General features: G+C 31.9%; 1 protein-coding gene across 24 annotated transcripts in view; it reads left to right on the top strand.

The window, feature by feature from the left end:
• The window catches only part of LOC106874768 (uncharacterized), a 242537-nt gene that overhangs the window by 218418 nt on the left and 9825 nt on the right, over positions 1-14294 (top strand). For 16 of the 24 annotated variants that reach the window (XM_089348718.1, XM_089348711.1, XM_089348716.1 and 13 more), the window contains 2 exons: positions 8352-8528; positions 10828-10941. In XM_089348718.1, the coding sequence (XP_089204844.1) occupies positions 8352-8528; positions 10828-10941 (291 nt within the window). Of the gene's footprint in view, positions 1-1478; positions 1572-8351; positions 8529-10827; positions 10942-14294 lie in introns of all 24 variants that reach the window. The other 8 variants (XM_089348710.1, XM_089348700.1, XM_089348706.1 and 5 more) reach the window with 1 other exon arrangement.

Below are 14294 nucleotides of genomic sequence, written 5' to 3'. Positions count from 1 at the left end.
TCAGTTTATTTCAATCAAATATCACTGCAATTTTAGAAGTGTCTAACCTTTAATGAACATATTTGCTATTGCTGCACTTATTGTTTTTATAATTGATCTTATTGTTTTATTTATTGTTGCATTATTGTTTTTTGTTTATTTTATTTATTTATCATTTTTTAATTATAGTTATTCTACAATGCAAATAACAAAAACCTGTTATTTTAATTTTTAAATCTGTGTGTGTGTGTTGTATCCTATAATAAATGACAGCTAAGGGTCTATACAATGCCTTGCTGAACAACCTGCACAGATGACTTATTTATAATGATTGACTGCCTGTACTGTACTTGAACTCCGTCCCTTCCTCCATCAAAACAGCATTGACCTCACTGGAGCAAGATGTGCCACACGTTAGATACTGCAATGATTGCAGAGCAACATCAAATGAAGTGCTTTGCTCAAGAACACAATGTGTTGCCCAGTCCAGGCATCCTCATCACGAACTTGTGATCATGAGTACAACACCGTAATCACTTGGACATGTGCCCTTACATGTGTGTGTGTGTGTGTGTGTGTCTGTTTACCCATCTCCCACAATATTAAGCTGCATTAAACAATTTGGTTCAATGGGTGAAGGTTTAGCATATTTATATCATATTTGCTCTTTCTTTTAATTTTTGTTAATTGCTACTGTCTGGATTTCATTTTGTTAGTTTCCCGCCTACCTAATTCTGTCAGAAAATGTTACCCTTAAGGCAGACATTGCCTGGGGATATTCTTATTTCAGTATTTCAGCTTCTTTACGTTGTGAGAAGCATAAAGTAGAAATAGTTTCAAGTCTTTTGAATCTGGGGACAACTATTTCACTTTGGTTGCTAATGTTCTTGAGGAAGCTATTTCTCTATTTCTGTAGATCCAAAGTAGTATGCACTAGATTGTTATCAGCCCTAACTGAGCAGACTTATGATCAAAAGAATTCTAGCCCTGATCATCCATTCTTTTTAATGATGTCCAAAATGCTGGTGAGATTTAGTTTCCCTTCCCCCTCCATTTCTTTTTAAAATATAATTTAGTCGAAGGAGGAGAGGTTAGAATCCATGACCGATTTGCTTGCACATCATCACAGATACGACTAATGTAATTGATACCTAGCCTGAACAACTACTGGTCAATGACTGCAGGAAAAACACAGAAAGTATAAGATGACATTAAATCTGGAAACTTCACTGTGTCACAGTACCTCAACCCCATAGGCCACTTTTTACTAGATATTTTATTTTGTTTTATATTTTTTTTCAATTTTTATTTATTTATTTATTTTTTTATTTTTTGTCATGCACATAACCATATTGCTCATGCTGGAGCACCACTGTACAGTACCAACACCTCAGGTGTCTGAATGTTTTGTTTTGTTTTGTTTTTTTTGTCTTACATATATGCTTTAGTTTCTGGTAGGATCAGTATATTCTCATTCTTTTTCTTTTCTTCTTTACCAGTTCCTCCTCCCTTAAAACAAAAACCTCCACCACCACCACCACCAAAGCCTGTAAGGTGTCCCCCTACGGCTGAACCTACTGATGATGTCTCAGGTATCTTATAGTAGTAGCAGTAGTAGTACAAGCTAGTGTTTTTCCTCTTACACATACAATCTACTCCCTATATTTGAGACTGAATGGGAGTGAAAATAACAAATAGTAAACAATACCATTTTACACAAGCACACACACACACACACACACACCAAGTCAAACAGCAATTTATTGTACTGCTTCTGGTTTCTTAGTATTCTTTGATATTTTTATTCCTCTTCCTTTCTTGACTTTTTTCCTTACCCTATCCTCACATCAACCCCCATCTCTAGTAGAAGTAGTGTTTGCTGTGTCTGTTGTTCCAGGCTCATTGTTTTCTGATCTCAAAAAATAGTATTTTCTGCTTTGGTCCTCCTTGCTTTCATCAATGTTTATATATATACCTATATATATATATATATATATATATATATATATATATATATAATGGCGTGTGTTGTGTATATAATGTGTAGTTCTTTTTTCATGTGTATTGCTTCTGTTTATCTTTTAATAATTTGATACCAACTTCTGAACCTGTCTCTGCTGACAGGTAATTTATTCCCCAACCCTTTTTTATTGTTTTGTTGTTGTTTTTTTTTTTTTGTTTTGTTTTTTCCATCTTTTGGCTACTTTATTAAAGTGCCAATGATTCTGCTAAATTTCTGCAATAGGATTTCTAACTGAAAATGGGGCATACAAAAAAATATGTATATCACAAAAACCAGCATTGTGTTTAACTAATAAACATTTCTCCCTTCTGCTTGTTATACTAGAAAAAAAAAATGATTTCAGAAATTTAGATATTTTACATAATTTTAGTCATAGAATTAATTTCTCTATTCAAAAAAGAAAAGCAAAATGTATCTCCTGAATTTGTAACAAGCCAATTTCTGGCTCACAATATTCCAATGGCAAAAATGTTAAGCTATTTCTGCACTTAGCCTTTGAAAGTTTGTATTGCAACAGCTGATATGTTGGGAATATTTCATATTGTGTGTGTATGTGACTGGGAAGAAATATCATTACTTAGTTGTTTTTTTTTTTGCGAAGCTTTTGACTCACTTTTCTTATTTGAGAAGGGAATGAATGTGACAAAATGGAATATTTTGTGAATTTGTTGCATAATACCTCAAACTCTATTACTGTTGTTGTAAATACAATGTCTAAATTTGATAGATTCTATAAACAGAATTTCCAGTCTCATTTGAGACTTCTCAATTGAGAATATCTTTAAAGATGTAATTTCCATTACTGATTTTAACAACTTCATTACTCTTTTGGAAAGGCGTGTGTCACACCTTTCTGCTGTTCAGTTCTACAATTCTGAACTTTGTAAAAGCCAAAACTCAGTTGATTACAATTATCCTCTCAGAATCAATAGTACAAAGTACCTTTCAAGCATTTGGGTTGACTTAGACAGTTTCCCTCCTTCACATTTGAGGACTTGCAGGGAAAGAATCTATACATATCACCTAAATACATTATATCACTTATCTTTGTGTTACATTGTTTCAAATCCCAGTTATGTTATTTTTACATTTAAACTGATAGGGTGAGTAATATAAAAAGTATCGTACAAAAACCGACTTTGTGTTTAGTCAACAAAAAGTATTAAGATATCAAAAATATTAAATACTTTGATACCCTTGTTACAAACTATTTACATATATGGTGCAGAATGAGATATAATTGCTGTTATGATGGAATTATATATTTGATAGTCTTCTTCCCTTTTACCCCTACCATCACTCTTACCTAATGTTTTGCTGTTTGTTTCGCACAACCTCATATTAATTTTAATGTAACTAGAGATGATGATCAGAGAGATTTACAGCTTGAATGTTGATTTCTTGTTACTTGATGCTATTTTCAGTCCTGCCCTCTCTTTTCTATATTTCAATATTGATATTAGTACATTAGTGTGGGAGTCTACAAAGGTCAAGTTTTGCTGAGACACCAACTATTACCATTACTATGTACAAGAGTATAGTGTTGGTACAGTTATGATGGTAAGCATAGTAATATTAATGTTGAAGCATATTCTGGTTCTTTAATGTTTTAGCTATCTTGGCTGAAGCCATGCTGTCATTCTATGTAAAATGAAGTAGAAGAAAAATTGTAATAGACATATTATAGTGGATTATACTATGTCTAAGAAATGTTTTTATGAGGTGAGGAAAATGTGCATTAATGTTGAATATAGTTATGAGATTGGAGTGAAATCATTTAGTAGCAGGTCATTCCTGACTAATCAGATCTATAACTGAATGCATAATTATGGCTTTCCAGCTTTATCCCTATGTCTGAAAGGTATCAAGATGATTAATGTTGCACTAGATTCACTATAAAGGTCAATGTTAGCTGGAAAAGTGCTTGTAAAGGTGCTCAAAGATCATGTGTAATACATTTATTACTATTTAAGGATTGGGTGGTAGTGTTAAGTTTATGATCTCAAAGAGAATAATTGATTGGTACTGGTTATAATGAAAATTACTGGAAAATCTGTGATAATATGTTGAAGTATTAACACACTTCAACACAATCCAAATCTGTAATTTTTTTTTTCTTCCTTTACAATGTTTGTTAAAAAGATTTACTTTGGTATTTATTACATTTAAGACTATCAGCTCAATATGTTGATGCTTTTGCTTTTCCATAATTACCTCTACAATTTTTAGACTTATTTTGTGTTTTATTTAGGTGGAGGAAAAGCTTGCGCTTTCTAGCTTTGTTCCATATTTTGTTTTTGCTGTCTATCTCTCATTCAGTCTTCACCTCATTTTTTTCTAACCTCTTCATATCGTGTATCATATTCTACAGTACCATTAGCATCTACATACACACCCATATTATCTACCACCAAATCATACGTGTAACACTTATATAATGCAGTAGAGGTGGCTATATTGCATATTCCTTCTGTGTACCCTGAATATCCGCATTGCATACATACTAGAAAATATACTCAGAAAGCATCTTGCTATTTAAAATAAAAGCATTCATATGTATAACTTTGTATCTTACCAGAACATATATGCCAAGACCATTCCACACTGATATGCTTCATTGAGCTTAAGCACTTAATACTTTTCAGTTATAAACTTCAGTCAATGTCAAGCCACACCACTTACTAACTCCTATTTCAATTAACATTTCTCCAGATAATTCTACACCAATCATTTTTATTTTACCATTATATACCAGATCATTCCAGTCAGTAATATTCCATTTCAGACTGCACTCAGCCACCATATTTCCAGACTATTTGCTTTTATTCCTACACTACTTAACACCAGCCATTTCAAACTGTATTACTCCAGACCACTGTGGGCTGTTTTCCTTAACTCCCATATACATACATGAGACATGACACCACAATACACTCCAACTAGTTCATTTCTAAACATTCCCTGGTGATGTGAATGGGAGGTCTAATGGGCGACTTAAACATAAGTAATCCTTTTCCTCCTGCAGATTAATTTGCCATGATTTTGCATGGGTGTCAGTTTCTGCTTAAAGCAATTTGTGTGGATTTTTAAAGCTTTTTTAAAACTGTATTCTTAGAGTCTGGGACTACCTACCTTCCTTGCCCTTTAACTCCTTTATACCAATTCTGTCAAACAAGGTTGTGATTGTACATTCTTTTTGCCTTTATTGAGGCATTTCATAATGATTGCTTAAACAGTTTCTAAAAACCCAACACTCATGTAATTTAAGCCTTATACTAGAAGTAGTTGTCTTTAGGATTTTTGTTTTCTATTGTCACTTGACAATTTTTCATTTCTTTTATAGTCATGCTGTTTTGTTTTGACTGTTTTATTTTGAAACAGCTTTATTTTTCGCTGTTGTCAGTTAATTTTTTATTTTACTTCATTTAAAGTTAATGAAGCAATTAGTTATGATTAAAAGCTTTTGACTCTATAGTCATGAGTTCAAACCCTACTACTTATCCATTATTGCAAGTTTCAGTTTACCTGGATGATAAACCTGTTTCCCCTCATAACTTATAAGTTAGGTGGCTAGAGGTCAGAAGGGTGTCCTGTTTTGAAAATAATGTTGTAATGACTATATATGTAAATATTAGCATCCATCAGCAGATGAGTGTTTAATGCTAAGACGCACCTTACCCACATTTGAATACCCAAGGGAGATGACTTTAATATTGCCTAGGCAAAATTCAGTCACTGGCTGTTTTTGTGAAGGTATAGCAAGAGGCTAAATTTCTTGAACCTAGTCTCATCACATCAGAATAGCCTTTTCAGTTTTCACTTTTGCTCCCTGACATGTCAACTTCTGTAGCCTCTTCATTCATTTGGAGAAATAAGACACACATACACACACACACACACACACACACACACACACACACACAAATTGTGATATTATGCTTTGGTAGCAAACTTGATTTAATCAGTACCACCATAACCTTCACACTCATCATGATTTTTCTTTAATTCCCTCACTTGTATCATATAATATCACACCATACATACAACATTGAAACAACTTGTTACTTTATATGGGTGTTACTGCGATAGGATTTTTGAAATTCTAAGTTATAGTTCTTTGGTTTTTATGAGTCTATATTTTTATCACCAGTTACCACTTAGATTAATTTAGATCGTTTTTTGTGGCAAGTGGAGATCACTATTAGCACATTATATTGCTTAGTATTTCATTAACTCTTTAATGCTATAAATTCAATTTGTATTGTACAGTTAATTGCAATCAATAAATATTTTGTATTGTATAATTTGCTCTTGTTTTTGAGACATTATATTAATTGGCTAAACTAATTTTAGCTCACCATTACCAAAAAACTCAAGCATTTTTATACAAAACTTTGTATCTCAATTTTTGTCATAAACCTTATACCACTTCCTATATAGTTTTCATGACCAATATAAAATGTTTTTAATTTTTAGATGCTCTCTGATCATATTTCATTTTACTAGATTCTTTAAATACTTAATCCCTTATGATAAGCCACTTGTTGATTTCTAGAAATATATTTGAATTCCTTCAGAATTTTTTTCACCTACCATATAGTGTTTGTTTTTCACTGCTCTAAAAATCATTTGTTTATATATTGGGTTTCTATGGTCTGTGATAAAAGCACTTCAACAAAGATATTAATAAACTAATTGCCAGATTGAAATATTGGGGTTGATCTGATCAGCTAAACTCATGAAAGCAGTACTCTAATATAGTCACAGTCCAATGACTGAAACCTCTTCTAAAAGATTGTCAGTTTGCTTCTTTTAACCCTTTAGCATTCAAATTATTCTGTCAAATGGAATGCTTATTTATTCACATTGTTTGAATTTATCATATACTATCTTGTGGCTTTGAGATTTCAATTTTGTATATTTTTAGAATGATTGTAGAGAGGCCAGATCTGACTGGTTTTAATACGAAACAGAATATTTGGACTGGATATGGCCAGTTTAAATGCTAAAGGGTTAAAGTGTTAATTCTCATTGAATACTTGCATGCATTTTTCTATTTATTTTTTTTATTTCCTGCATCAGTTTTACCTTTATTTTTTATGTATTTTTAAAGTTTGTCTATTTCTTCTTGTTTAAGAAATCATTCTTACAGGGATGTTTCCTGTTTTTCACTGTTTTCTATATTACCATGAATGGTATTGTATGCTATAGGTTCTGATTTTGTTGGAGAAATTGTTGTCTTTTTCTTTTATTTAAGTTGGATGCACTTAACATTTAGCACCTATCTGAAACTGATGTGAAACTTTTCTAACAGGCAATGTGCCTTGCTACAAGATGGAACACAGGGCATAGTAAGATTTAAACTCCTGTCTGTATTCATATTCTACTAAAATGTACACGATGTGTTTCTTAGTTCCTAGAGTTGAGAAGGCTCCTGGCAAGCGGAATTAACTGCATTTTAATTTCAGAGCATTATCAACATTCTCTCAAGAAAATCGTAATTATCTTAAAATATCTTTTGTGTATATAGAAATGGAAATTTATTTTTTAAAAACTGTAGACTGGGTAAGTTGGTACAATCCGTGAAGATCTTTTTGTTTGCATTTGTTAGCGTTGTACTACACATTTCATAGTTTTGTAGTTGATTCTGACTTTTAATTTTCTTAGTCAATTGCTTAGCTTTATAGTAATGTTAGAAACTATTATTAAGGTAATGGGTGGCAGACTTGGTCAATAGTGATGAACAAAATTCCCTGGTGTATTTAATTACCTCTAGCTTCAAACTTCACTTTATATCTGGGTTTCATACTTTTGTCATTGATAAAAGAAGTTTTGATCTAATTAACTATAATCACTGATCAAAATGGAACAGAAATCCTAATTATTATTGCAAGTCTATTAGGTACCAGAATTAGTGTTGGAAAAATATATGCCTTGAGTTTGTCATCAAAATCAGCTTTGCGTTTTATCCTTCCGAGATTGATTTAATCAAAAATACTTCTCACATAAAACGCATGGCCTTTTGATTATTATATGTGAGAGGAGCTATAAAGTTGTGTAATATTTGAGGTACATTCAATTAAGTATACTCCTCTCTTACAAATGTAGTCTGGTGCTACTAAATAAGAATCATTTATTATATAGGATTAAAAATCTTGCTTACAGCATTTCGTTTTATCTTTACTACTTCAATCTTATTAGTAGCTGATCCATTGATAAAATAGCTTATGGTAATATACTAGTGTTGAGTCAATTGATGATAGCCCTTTCGTCCTCCTTAAAGTGCCTTTTTACTGAGTGAAAACAAGTTCTTATGGGTGATATTAATGATTTATACCGTTTTCTTTAGTGTCTCGTAAGAAACAGAAGAACCCACTACTGCGTCACAACTCTGAAGATGATGAAATGAGATTCTCTGGTCTCCATAGTAAGCGTGATATTCCGTCCAAGTCTTTTAAAATGTTGCAGAATTTAACTGTATCAGATAGTCAAGATGAAGTCTCATCACAAGACACTCAAGATGAAGGTTAGTGTTAACTACATTTTTTCTTTTCCCTATCTCAGCCCATTCTCATCTTGATCATCGTCTTTTCAATTTTATCTCAGACCACATTTATATGTTCTATTCTTTAGTAAGGTTTTGAGGGAGAATTAGTTGCTATTTCTAGCAGACTGGAGGATCAATCTTGCTTCATTGGCTTGCCTACAATTTGTTGATACTGAGATAAGAATAGGTTAAAATAATTTTGAATAAATTGCATTTTTTTAAGACTCTTTAACTGCACAAAGCAATTTCCATTTCTTTTAAATTAATCAGGTAAAGAGGGATAGGACAGATCACCATTGCCTGGTGGGATTGATGTTGCAAACTGCCCAGCCTGACATTGGCAGGAAAGAATGCACAAGGAGAGAATAATATGATTTGCTAACAATAGTGAAAGCCTGATAATGACCCCTGGTACCATATGGTGGTGTTAAATCTCCTTTTCTTTCTTTAAAGCTGTTATCGGATCATTTGCAGCTTAATTGATATGGAATCAAATCGATTTGTAACTTTAGTTTAGGAATAGAAAAGAGTTATGTCCCTTTGAACAAAAATTTCTACGTACATTTATATTTGTCCATTCACACGTTTGCTCACATTTACACTGTAGTATCCATTCACATAATCACGTGCATATTCACCACTCTTGTAATCTAGAAATATTGATTAACGACCTTTTTACTTATTTACATAGAGGTTGATATTAATGAAGTAGAAAGACCAGATTGACCATAGATATGGAGAAAGTTCTAATCCAGTCTGGGATCGTGCAGAAAGTAAATAAAACTTGATAACAGAAATCAGGCCAATTAAAATCTGGTTTAGATATATTGTAAATAAAAATTCTAAATATAAGATTAATAGTCTGGAAACTTATCGTAAGCCATGATAAATTAAATTGCAACTAAGTGTCAAAGTCTTTCACAAAAACCAAAAAGCCTACATTTGTAAGGCCAGGTAATGGGATAAAATTCTTTTTAAGTGGTAGAGTGTAAGGTGAGGAGGCAAAAGTCGACTTGAGGAGAGATGGCTTGGTCTTAGCTGGCCATCATGCTTGGATATAGATAAGAATGATGAAAAGAACGGTTTTGCATTGATCATATAAATGTCTTCAAATACAAACCACGAGGGAGCTTCTGTGAAATCAATCAAATGGTTAGAAATCAAAGCCAAATATTTAAAATTTCATTTCGCTACCATAAAGGAAAAACACATTGGATAATATACTCTCACTTAAATTTTGAACAAGACTGAATAATGATGACAGCAGAACCGTTTGATAGTAGAATAGATGGATCAGAGTTGACATGAGAACTAAACAATAAATGACGTGAGAATTTCAACAAATGTCTCTTGGTTATTTTCTGCTGACATCCGTATATCTAACACATGACAATCATAGGAAGAAATGAAAAGAAAGTAAACTAGATGATTTGATAGTAACCTATGCCTACTAATAGTTCAAAGTTCCACTACATAGAGTGACATTTACAACTCTGCATTCACCACATATGCTGTATTTGCAAAATAGTCACCATCACCTCATTGACAAATGTACAAACAATTTTTTTATATACATATGACTGGGTCAACATTGGAGCCTTTGTGTAAGTGCCCAACCTTCTAGAAACAGCACCCAAATCTCCCTCAAATGACATCATCCAGTCTTAAAAAGGAAGGACACATTGGACGAGATGGAGGGAGGGAGGGAGAGGATACAATAAATTCTAATTTTATGTAATTTCGTAAGTTGTAACTGAAAGCATGTAATGCTTGTAATACACATAGCTTCTGGATTCACAAAATGTTCTAAGACTTTTGTTGCTGTGGTTGTCCCATCAGAAATTTAGTGTTACAGTTTAAGTTAATGGCAGAATGGCTTCAACTTAATGTGGCCTGAGATTTAAAACTTTTGCAAAGAATTTGGCCACAAGAACTGTGCTTAAAACAAAGCTTAGTAGAGCAATTTGCATTCCATCCCATTTCAAAAATGCTGCTCCACTGGAACTAGCATTTATTTAATGCTTTCGTAGAATGAATAAATTTATGTACTTATCCATAGGTCTGGTTTTACTGATATTTGAACACCCTTAAACTGTCATAATACATCAGCAATCGCATTCTTTTTTTAGGTAATATTTGTCTAAAGTATTACTTCTTCTTATAAAATTTTTATTGATCCTTTTTATTAATTTATATTAATTATATTACTATCTTAGAACCTTTTGAATTTATGAATTATTAAATTTCTATTTTTTTTCATTTTCTTCTCTCATTTCAGATGGTGTTGGTAATTATTGTGAAGCATCGATCCGATATAAAGGAAAGCACATTCCATCACCATCTTTCCGTGTCTTGCAGAACTGGGCAGATACAGATACTGACCCAACTCCAGGTAAGTCTTTGTACTTGTTAACTATTGACAATAAGAAGTAAGCTTAAATTGATGTTTTTAGCTATACCTTGGGGAAAAGCAAAAATATCAACCACATTTATAGTCTTAACTTTCAAAGTTAAAATTAATTCATTGAGGAGAAATAGTTTTAACAATGGTCCACTATTTACTCTGTGCAATATCTGAGAATATTTTACAACTGATTCACTTTTATATGATGAAATTTGGCTAAAAGCCTTGTTTTCTCCACAATCATATCTCTTCAACACATAAATTATTTGGATAGCTATTTCCCAGAAAGATTTTCTTTATTATTGCCAACTATTCTCCAATCAAGCTGTATTATGGCATTGTAGTAAATTGCATCTAAACTAAGCCCCTTACAATGTAATAAACTTGGGATAGTATTTGGATGCTGGTGTACCAGAATCAGCAGACTGTTGGATTAAATTCTTTTGTAGTATTTGGTTATGTCCCTTTATATTCTGAGTTCAAATCACATTGAAGTCAATAAAAATAAAACTGATACAATTGACTGCACCTTGAGTAAAAATATGTTGATGAGCATCAAATGATATTGTTGACATGCAAGAATTAGACTAGAAATGGAACTATTTAGTTCCACTCTTCTACTTGTCTGAGTCCAAATCTTGCTAGAATCATCTTAATTTGGGAGAAGGTCAATTCAATCATTTGTATCCTGACCCTGCTAATTTTTTTAATTGGATCAAGGTAAGCAAGAATCTACAATAAGAAAAAAATGGCACAATTACCAATTTAAAACAAAAAGTAATAAAGCTACAACATTCAGAGATGGAATTTTAATCTTTATGTATCTACAATTACTCACCAGATGACTGTTACTAATTACATGACAGACCACTTGTCATTTCTTTTCAAATTAGGTATGAATTAATCTAGCAGTTCTAACTGAATTATTTTATATCTAATTCATCAAGCACTTGGTGTTAGCTGGGTAAGCTACTCTAGTAATGTATCCTATATTGATACAATGTTTGCCACAAGAAATAATAGTGATAGATACATGGTTCAAGTTTTTTTCAGTGAGCCTCTTTCCTGTTTCAAATTGATGCTTGTAAAATCTAAAATAATTTGCATTAAAATTTTTAGCAATTAAATTATTGATGCTACTCCTCGTGTTGTTTAGCCACAGCTTATCCTTAAATGAACAGGCCTTTGAATTAAGGCATTCATCAGTAACTATTGCCATTCTCATGTATTTTTAATTGCATTAGCTTATGTGCTTGTCTCTAAGACAGTAATTTGAGTGAGATTTGGTTGCTATTTTTAGCAAGCCAAGTGACCCTGTCAAGGATCATTTGGTGATTCCTCTTGTTCAAAGCAAGATCTTAGCAAACCATATTTATAACCATGTTGAAACTGTTTGACTATTGCTAATGTTTTTATGGAAGAAAAACCAAAATTTTCTATTTTAAAAATTGTTGTTGCTGTTGTTTTTATGTTAATTGTTTTTATCAAATTGTTTCCATGAACTTGACAAAATAATCGGGATTCTGCAATTGTCAAAAAAATGGAAGTATCTTATTCTTAATGTTTACAAGTTTTAATGTACTTATAAAATACTAATAAAATAACCAACAAATCATTAATCTGCTGTAACGAAATTTGTGTAAGAGGAGGAGTTATACCAATTTGCATGCAAGTGTGTGTACATGCATGCTCATCTCTAAATATGTGGTGGAAGGATTTACAATGCATTATGTGCAGTGATTTTTTTATCAATAGCTTCTGAAAGTATTTGGTAACCAGCAACAGGTGATTTATTGTCAAGGGGTTTGAAATGTTTCCAATGGTTATAAAAATTTCCAGGAGAAATTCCAATACCCAGTATTTTGAAATTTGTTATCTGAATGTCAAACAATATAAGCTAATAAGGGGTCTTGCATGCAAGTCCTTTTATTTTTTACACAAACACCTGAACCTTCAAACAAACAGGTATTTAGAAGCCCTAACATGTACAACATATCACAACTGAAATAATCAGGAATAAAATAGATGACCTAGTTCAATTAAGATTTTGCAGTTTGATGGTGGAAGAATATGAAAATTAACGTCCTTTGGCAGCAATCTATGGAATGAAGACATTTGACAGGGTTTTCACTAAAATTTAAAATGTAACTCAGAAAAATTCAAATTTGTATTGAATATATTGAATTATTGGCTATACTCATTATATAGTTTTGTTCCATCATTGTCAGAATTTTTTTTTTTAAGTTTATAAATATCAACATTATTTTAGAGACAAAAGTGATTAAGAATGATATATTCAATAAACTTGCATTTCATGACTATGTCTATTAACATACTTATTATGTAGCTATGACAAACTTATTAAATAACCACTTAGATAGTACATAATTTCTGAATAACAGTAACAGATTCTATTAACTCAACACTGATAATTCATCAATAATACTTGATGTCGCTGTTTCATTTGAAATCTTTAGTTGAAAATCATTTAAACCTGAAGCTTCATGAAATTTCAGTATTTTGTATACGGATTTCCTCAAAATTATGTAAAGAACAGATTTCTTAAACTCACCTTTTGAAAGATTGCCACAATGTGAAAGAGTAGATCCACCAAGGGAAAATATATTTGAAGTGAACTAAAAGTATTATATAATTTCTTGAATTCAGGGACGAAATTTGACAAAATGAATTTGGAAACTGTTAGCCTATTTCCAGCTTATGTGACTATTTGTTTATTGCAGACAGTATTTTTCAGTTGTATATTGACTAAAAATAAACAGATGTAAAATGCTAAAGTAGTTACAATAGTCAAGTTATGATATTGGGCTACTAGCTGGTAGTAGTAATTTAAAGTTTGTTGCTGGCATTCCCTTGCATTTAGGGTCAATACTTTATTCCCAATTACTTGAATTTATCCAAGCTATCGGGAAGAGTTAATTGATCATCAAACAATATTACTAGTAATAGATAGCACCTTATTCAAGAGAAGCATCTTCTTTTAAAGAATACTTATTGATTTTTACTTAATGTCCTTTTACTTGCCTGGAAAATTGCAAAGTGGATTTTGTTTTTATTGATAAGGTATTTTGTTGAGATTTATTAGTTTTACATTCTTGTTATTTAAATCCATATATAGTCTTTTCTGTTTTCAGTTATAGCCTGGAGCCATGCTTAAGTACCACCTTCAAGCATTTGAATCATATTAACTTGTGCTTATTTCAGTCTAATAATTATTTTAATGATATTTCTTCATCAAATTATTAAGTCAATTTTTAAACAAAGGGTTGCATAATGTGCATATTGTGTACATGCACATAGATGTTGGGCTTCTGCAGTTTCCA

This window comes from Octopus bimaculoides, chromosome 3, assembly GCF_046866305.1.
Source record: "Octopus bimaculoides isolate indiv1 chromosome 3, ASM4686630v1, whole genome shotgun sequence".
In the NCBI taxonomy this organism is placed as follows: Eukaryota; Metazoa; Mollusca; class Cephalopoda; order Octopoda; family Octopodidae; genus Octopus; species Octopus bimaculoides.
Note: the sequence above shows the minus strand (reverse complement) of the source record. Positions and strands in the feature narration are given on the sequence as shown.